This window comes from Brassica napus, chromosome A4 (assembly GCF_020379485.1).
Source record: "Brassica napus cultivar Da-Ae chromosome A4, Da-Ae, whole genome shotgun sequence".
NCBI classification, from domain to species: Eukaryota; Viridiplantae; Streptophyta; class Magnoliopsida; order Brassicales; family Brassicaceae; genus Brassica; species Brassica napus.
The window spans coordinates 12,877,424-12,886,029 of NC_063437.1; the positions used below are offsets into that span (position 1 = coordinate 12,877,424).

At 29.0% G+C, this 8,606-nt stretch overlaps 1 protein-coding gene across 1 annotated transcript; it reads right to left on the reverse strand.

Annotated features, from left to right (window-relative positions):
• Positions 1-847: 847 nt before the first annotated feature.
• On the reverse strand, positions 848-4,912 carry LOC106449812 (probable N-acetyltransferase HLS1-like). The gene is made up of 3 exons (XM_013891505.3): positions 3,221-4,912; positions 2,638-2,798; positions 848-2,541 (listed from the first exon to the last, which is right to left on the reverse strand). Exons 1-3 carry the CDS (start codon positions 3,533-3,535, stop codon positions 1,668-1,670), a joined length of 1,350 nt encoding a protein of 449 aa, XP_013746959.2. The 5' UTR covers positions 3,536-4,912; the 3' UTR covers positions 848-1,667.
• Between the last annotated feature and the right edge of the window lie 3,694 nt (positions 4,913-8,606).

Here is an 8,606-nt window from a genome sequence, read left to right on the forward strand (position 1 = left end):
AAACGTTTTATTAGCTTTGCATTAAATGTTGTCATCCTTATATATATATATATATATATATATATATATATATATTTTTTGTTTTTTATTTGGCATCCCTTATATTCCTTATATTAATTGAGAAACATTACAAACACTTATTGGTAGCCATGTGTCATTGTTAGGATGATTCTTATAATTTTTACAAAAATAGGTTGGTCCATCTAAACATATATTATATTTTTTATTAAACTAACTATAAGATTAATTAATAGTGTACAAAAGAAGATTCTCCATTATTTCCTTAAATAAAATTTGTGGAATTACCAAATATGATTAACATATATATGACAATTAATGATTATGAATAATAAAATTTTGATAACAATTTTTGTATCATCCTTCTTTTTTTGTTAAAATTTATAATATTTAAAAGAAATTAAACAATCACATTAATCATATAATAAAAATTTAGATTTTTTTCTTATATGTTATATTTTGAATTACTTAAAATGACTATAAATTACTAAAGATGTTATAAGTTTCACATTTAAAATTTGTTATCAATGATTTAAATTTTTTGTTATAACAAGATACAAATAATCATAAAATCGTATGAATATGAAATCTCATTTAATTGATATTCATATTATATATAAAAGCACACACATATATATATATATATTAGAATATTTTAAATAAAGTATATACCATAGAAAAATATGTTAATATGTTAATTTCAAAATTTTCATTGAAAATTATTGAGACCTTAATATTTTTAATTTTAAAATTTTATTACGAAAATTTCACATTGAAAAATTTGTGATTATGGTTTAAATTGTTTTTGTTACAAAAAATATACAAATGTAAATAAAATCATATAAGTAATAAGTCTCGATAATATATATTTATACTAAAATATACTACATATTTATGCCAATATCATTAAAATTTAATTATATACTATATAAAATAAACAAAATGACTGTTTTGATATATTTACCAAAACAATTATTGCAAATAAATAAGAGATGTTTTTTGATTTATGTGTTTTATCTATTTTAATTATATACATAATATGTAAACACAAAATATATAAAAATTATTTGTATACATAATCTCACCCTGCGCATGTTGTTTTCAGTTAAATGACATAAACTACCAGTAACTTCGTTTTGTTGATTTATAGGAAAAGTAAGTAGAATAAATAAAGAGATTTAGGGTAAATAAACAAGAACTGCATGTACTAAAATTGTTCTTGCTTACAAAAATTAATAATCAATTTTATGCCTATGATATGTATGAGACATACGTAATACTACCCCTTCTTGTAAGACGTACGGAGAAGATCTGAAATGGCTTTTTAATTTTTAAAATTGTTGGAGATCTTTTTTTTCCTTTCCTTTTCATCTTTACTTGTTTCAATCTTACAAAAAAAATATTACTTGAATTTAAGATTGCTGTTTTAACAAATACAAATTCCCTTCAAACAAGGGATATTTCATCCAAGATTTTGCTTATAAAATACTACCTTCAATTTATCATAAAGAAGTATACCTTAGAATCTCTTTTAAACAAGATACATATTTGAAAGAATCTTACTACATCATTCATTCCAAAGGTTAAAAGACATCCAATCTGACATGAAAGATAAATATTCGTTTTCTAACATAATCTAATTTGAAATATCAGAATTCTCTAGGGTCAACAAAAATGGAATTGCCAGGTGGCGATTTAGTCCAGTCACCAACAGAGCCGTCACTGTAATCTTCACCAAGCCGTTTAATACACCACAAGTCTTCATCACACGATAGCACCTTCCAATGTGGTATCCCTCTCCGGACTGGCTCTCCTACGGCCACTTCCGCCGCTATGACACCACATCCTCCTTCTTTAGCCAGGTTATGCGCGTGGCCGCACAACGCTTTCACCATTTTCTCCACGCATGGTCCTTCACCACCAATGCCATACATAAAATGAAGTCCAAATGGCTGAAAAATCGCTGGAATAGATGGAATTTTCAAAAACGGTAGCGTTTTATCAACCAAACGCGTTGTTTTGGCCAACACGCGCCGTAGTCTCGATGCACCACGAACTTCTAACTTAAACGAGTCTTTACAGTTCCACACACTTAAAACCGCCCAAGAATCAGGTGGATACTCGAGAAACTTAGCTGAACCGGGCCATGACCCGAACCCGGACCCGTAGCAGCTGCCACGTGGAACAGCAATGAATGTTCCAAGCGAGAGTTTGTTGTTAAGAACTGAGTCGATGTCTTGTGGAAAAAACTCGGTTGTGCTAAAATTTAGCCGGTATAGTGACTCAGCATCCGACGGCTCAAGCCTGAAAACCGTAACCTGATTAGAAACGTTGACCCGGTGTGCGTAAACCGGGTTAACCAAAATGGACGGTGTACGAAACTTAGTGTAACCACATTTTCCGGTGAAAAGATTAACGGAAGCGTGATTGTCGTTTTCAGTAGCAATGTAGGAATATTCTGCACCGTTTTGATTAAACCATTTCTCTATCTCCTTCACGAGCTGAAACCCTATTCCTAGCCTCCTGCGTTATTAAAAATGTGACGTGATTAACATTAATTACTTATAATTAATTATTAATTAGCGTTAGTTACGTGCATAAATGAAATTATAAACGAACCTGTGAGTAGGAGAAACGCGGAGGCCCAAAACGTATGCGAGTTTAGTGTAAAGTGGTTTGGTAGTAACATCGAGTGTTTTGCTACCACATGTAACGGTTTTGATACATCCTCGAATCATTCCAACTAACTCTTTCTTATCCTCTGTAGCAATCTCAGCCACCTGTAAGAATTTTCGAATTTTACTAAGAATTTTATTTTTATTATTCATTTTTAATTAAAAAACAAATCACTAAAAAGTAAACCAAACACTAAAGCCTTTTGGTTTAGATTTAATTTTTGTATATTTGCTTCATAATCAGTAAGCTCTCGAATAACTGCAACTTAGAAAAAACGGGGTTTTTTTTTAAATATTTTATCTCTAACACTAAAAGAAAAAAATCAACTTGTTCATGAGTTAGTTCATATATATGGTTCATAATTATTTTAAAATAAAAAGAATTCTCTCTAACTAATGATTACTAAGAAATGACCTAGAACTTCAAAACGCTCTTTTAATTCAAGCTTCATATTTTTTTAAAAAAATTGAATTAACTTCAATTTGATAAAATTGGTTTTGGAAAAGAATTGGGTTCTAGAAATTACCAGCATGAGGTAAGAAGGTGAATGTCGGACACGGCAAATGGGGTCACCTAAGAGATCGGTGAAGAGAGAGAGTTTTCCGGTCGGACCAACTTCGCACCGCCTTTCAACGTCTTCCACGGTGGCTAAGTCCTTACTCGGGTCGTATTCTCTAACCTCCACAACCGTTGTCATATTTTTCTTTATCACAAACTCTAAACACAGAGGAAAGAGATAGATAGAGAGAACTGAAAACAAGTGTGAAGTAGCTAGGGTTTTATATAGAGGAAGGGGTGACTGTTGCAATTTTAAAAAAGTCAGCAGATTTTCCGAGGACATAGGATTTTATTTTATTTAATAATCTTCTAGTATTAAATTGTATGACGTGAAGTATAAGCAAGGAACATAGCAGCTACAGTTTTATTATTTTGTTGGCTTCAGAAACTATACGGGAGCTTTCCAATTTGGAGTTTTTTTTTTTAAAAGAGAGTTTTTCAAAACTTTTTGAAAATGACTTGCTATTATTTACGTCTAATATATATATATTTAGGTTCAGGCCGTTTAGAAATCTACCAAATAGTACTATTATTGGAGAGAGTTTAAAAAGACCTTATATTAATTGGGTAATTCCCTGTGAAATATGTCATTTCCAATATTCTTTTTTTTCTTAGAATATATTGATTTTCTTGGTTCAACTTGGAATATATTATTCGTTTAGTCAATTTTGCAGTAGACAAATATACGCATCAAGAATTATTAATTATATTGTGAGATTTACACGCACAAAACTGAAATGATCAAACTAGTAGTTAGTTATTACATAAGATTCGAATAATGGAGGGATGAGATTATTCTTAATTTATTTTTCAACTTATATTAATCAGTCTTTTCTAATGTTCACTAGCCTATAAAATTATTATTGATAGCATAAAGGAACAATCTATATGGAATAAGAATACTTGTAGTCAAGAAATTATGCTTTTTGATCTATTGATGTGAGAATATTAATGGGTGATTAAGACGAGCATAGATATCGAACTTACCCTTAAAAGAGCTTGGAAAGTGGGAGTGAGAAGTGGAAATGGCGGCTCCGCTTTTATCCCATCTCTCTGATAGTTCATGAATGTATACCAATTAGTATTGTGATCATTTGCTCTTTAGCTCAGTTTATAATATATAGATACTCTGTCAGAAATGTTTAAGATATTACAGGTAGATTAAGGCTTTAAAAATAAAGCTAAAAGATCATTTGATCTAGGGTTTAGCTCTGGGCAAAAAATCTGAATCCAAAGAACTGAACCGAAACCGATCTGAAAAAGTAGTATCGAAACAGAATTGAAACTGGTTAAATATCCGAACGGGTTCAAAACTTTGGTATCTAGAGAACCGGAACCGAACCCGATCCGAACCAAAATATTTCGGGTATCCGAATCAGATTTATATAGTTGAATATATTAGCTACTTTTAGAGTTAATATCCAAAAAAATCCAAAATGTATAAGATATTTTGAAGTTGTCCAAAATACTTGGAAATATATACAATATTCAAAAGTAAATAACGAAAATAGTTAAACAATGTTCAAAACACCAAAAATACTTAAAATATATATTGATTCTCCGTCCAAATGTTCATGTCAAATCAATTTTTATGTTAAATTTAGGTATCAGCATACATTGCTCAAATTTATATGTTGTATATTATTATTTTTTGGATTTTGAGAAATTTAAAGTATATATGAATTTTGAAAATTTTAAAATAATTTAAACGGGTTATCCGAACCCGTAAAAAATCTGAACCGAACCCGAACCAAAATTTATAATTATTCTAATGGGGCTGCAATTTTTAACATTGAAAATCCAAAATCCGAATAAACCCCAACCAAACCCGAATGAGTATCCAAATACCGACCCCTAATTTGTTATATTTCATAACAATATAACCAAAAATAAAATAAATTATTAATAAAAATATAAAAAAAATATGTTCATTAAAGCTGAAAACTCATTTGATATTAAACAAAAAAGTTTTTAAAGAATATTTATATAACTATTATTAACCATTACATATATATAGAAGTGTCAAAATGATAAGTAAACTCTTAAAAGTCATGAACACAACTTACTTATGAACGAACGCGAATCAGTTGAAGAAATCAAAGAAATTTCAGAGCAAAAATGTATTGAGTCTTCCAGGATCTTATGGTCGAGTGGTAAAGTAAACATGCTTATAACACTAACATGTTTCAAAGTCTATCTACTTGATGTACAAAATTAAATCACATTTTTCTTGGATACCTACACAGATATAGGCATCTACTTACAGTCTATTTGAGAGAGGATCTATCCGTGTGATGCAGCTCCCTTGGAGAATTACTCTGACCTTTTCATAGGTCTGAGATACTCTAAAGTTAATCAAATAATGTGTCGAGGCAAGTATCTGTTTAAGGTTTGTATATTGATTATGTTAATAAATAAATTTATAATTCAGTAGACCAAAGTTTAAAGTAGTTCCAAAACCCGATTTCTGTTTTTTTTTTCCTTCAATAAAATTTATTTATCTCAGATAAATTAATTTTATTAATCTTAAAAAGCATACTATACCGCCCAACAAATATTTAACACTTTTAGGGTGCATATAGAGTTAAGACACTTCTAAAATTAACAAGTAGGAACTATGTTTTCTAATTCATGTATAAATGAATTTGACTATCAATTTAATTTGAGACCACGAGTTATATGAACAAATTTTAATATATATGATCTAGTTCGGGCATTTATACTAATTACATTTGAACGGCCGAATCGGCATTTATCTTGTCGCACCTATATAAGAATTTATATTTAAAAGGTGCAGTCTTTACAACCTATCAATATTCTGCTATCTAAAATCTAAGTATTAATTCTTAAATCCTGAAAAAGCTTTAATATAGCATACCAACTCAAACATTAAAAACTAGAAAAAACAAATTTCATACGTGAATAATTGTCGATATATACGCGTAAAAACGATATAGTCAGCAATTCGTCGAATTTCCATATATTAAAAGTTTGAAACCGACAAGAACAACACTTCATGAATTAAAAAAGAAAAGATATGTCATATGTATGGCGACGACATTCTTAGTTGGCAATATAAAACAATTGATGTACTATACATTTATACTTAATATTAGTTGAAAATTCCTCTTTTAAAAAGCTAAAGTCACTCAAGTCAGGCTGCTTCAATCACACAACTAATCATTTTAAAATTCCTTCGTAATATTCACCGCTTGAAATCGGATCAGAATGATGAACGTGTAATATTAGCAAAATAAAATCGAATAATGAATATATCTTACCAAAGTGCGTGTGACATGGCCCCAACTTGTTTCATTAACAGTTTTAAGATGATTACGACTATCTGGTGAACTGAGAACTAACTGATTATTTTTTTGAAGATTGTTAACCAGCACTAGACAAATCTAATTATATATAATGAAAATTAGATATTTTTGGCCACACAAACAGATATATCTAAAACAGTAGGTTTCAAATCCGGAATGCTTAATAAATCTGCTTTACCACACAACCATGCTTGTATGGTTAGTTTTAAGAGTTTAAATGGCAACATGTCAAACAACCGTGGAACAACTATTATGCCGTCCTAATAGTAACACAATCATATATATATTAGTATTAAATGTGATGCGTTTTGTCAAAACAAATACGATTTTCACGAAACATTCAAAGCCTACGTTTTTTCTAAACCAATTCTTCTAAATGTTCAGTAGATTAGCAAGTAGACGCAATGTAATTTAATGGTTCAGGTTTAAAAACATTTACGTCCAAGTTTGGAGTTCAAATTCAAAACTATGCAATTTATTATATATTATAAGATGTAAAGCTTATCGGATGTTCCAGAGTACTGCAGGCAAAACCGTTGGTTGTTAGACCATCCGTCGATTCAGGTGTTTTTGAAAGAGTTTCATAGTAGAATCATTATCTGAAGAGTTGTTTATCTATATCACATATGTTGTAGGTTATCATCATATATAATAAATCGGAGATTATATGATAACGTAATTGGTGATTTACGGAGTGCTACAAAAAATAGGAAGCGGTGAAAACGTCAACATTTAAAATAAGTAATTAGTCAATTTATATGATTTATAGATGCTGAATAGCTTATCGACATAAATAATTTGGATTTGACTATATTTTATTCGTCTGTTCATGGGATCAAGCTTTTTCCGAAAGGATTGTCTAATCATAGATATAGTGTGTGTGTAGGATGAGGATTCCACCTTTTAAATATGCAAGATACCAGTTTACGTATATCCTAATATCCTTATATCTTGTTTTTTTTTTCTTGTTCAAAAATATCCTTATATATTGTTTACTGTATGATTTTGGATGTTTTTTTTTTTTTTTGAAAAAAGTATGATTTTGGATGTTATCGTGTGGTTATTACCATTTCCATTTTTCTTTGCTAAAAGGTTATTCCCATTTCGTATTTAATCTTTTCAGAAAAATCTGAATATCGATGTTAATATATGCATTAATTTCAATACGCAAATCAATACTATTAAAAGGGAAGGAGTCTTAAAAAATCTACCTATTGAAAGTTGTTTGGACTCTTTCATTTAATTCATTATTTTTTGGTCTTACCTTAAACTTAGACTAACAATGTGTTACCATATATTTCTCTAACAATAATTTATTCAATTCTTTTATTTATTCAAATATCACTCCTAAATCTTAATCATTAATATTACTATATTTACCATTTTTACTTTTAATCATAAAAGCATTGAAACTAATGTTTTATATTATCACTTTTATCATATAATATATGATTTAAAGCAAGAGAAGTTACACGACATATATGTGTACATTCTAACTTTCTCTTTCCTTTATAATAACGTAATCATATCATATATAAATTTTCCTACTAAAATCTCATATTACATACTAAACTTTCAACCGTCTATAATTTGATAGATATTTTCATATTTAAAAAGGAGTTTTCTAAAAATATTTCATCGACCATGTTTTTGTACAGTAACATTAAAAATCTATATCAAAAGATTGTTGGACCTGATATGTACGTAATGGTTCACATCTGTTCGGGTACTTAGGATCCTAAGAAAATTTGAAATATCTAAAAAATCTGAAAAATATCTGAAACTCGAAAAGTACTTGAAACTTCAAACAAATACCCAAAAAAATTCAAATACCTAAAAATTCAAAATCTTATTCAAAATCTGTCACTGAACTGAAAATACCCAAAATTTTATCCAAATACCCAATTTTTTTTATTTGAAAATTTACCTGAAATCAAAAACTATAATCGTAAACCAAAAACCTAAAAAAAATATCCATAATGCTGGAAACATATTCGAAATATCTAAATATACCTAATAAACACAACA

Excerpts from the sequence above, each read along its gene's own strand:
- LOC106449812 (XM_013891505.3), bottom strand. The coding sequence starts at position 3,535 with ATGTCCTCGGAAAATCTGCTGACTTTTTTAAAATTGCAACAGTCACCC. Across the intron at positions 2,799-3,220 it reads CACCTTCTTACCTCATGCTG|GTGGCTGAGATTGCTACAGA; the intron begins GTAATTTCTAGA and ends AAATTCTTACAG. Across the intron at positions 2,542-2,637 it reads CGCGTTTCTCCTACTCACAG|GAGGCTAGGAATAGGGTTTC; the intron begins GTTCGTTTATAA and ends TTAATAACGCAG.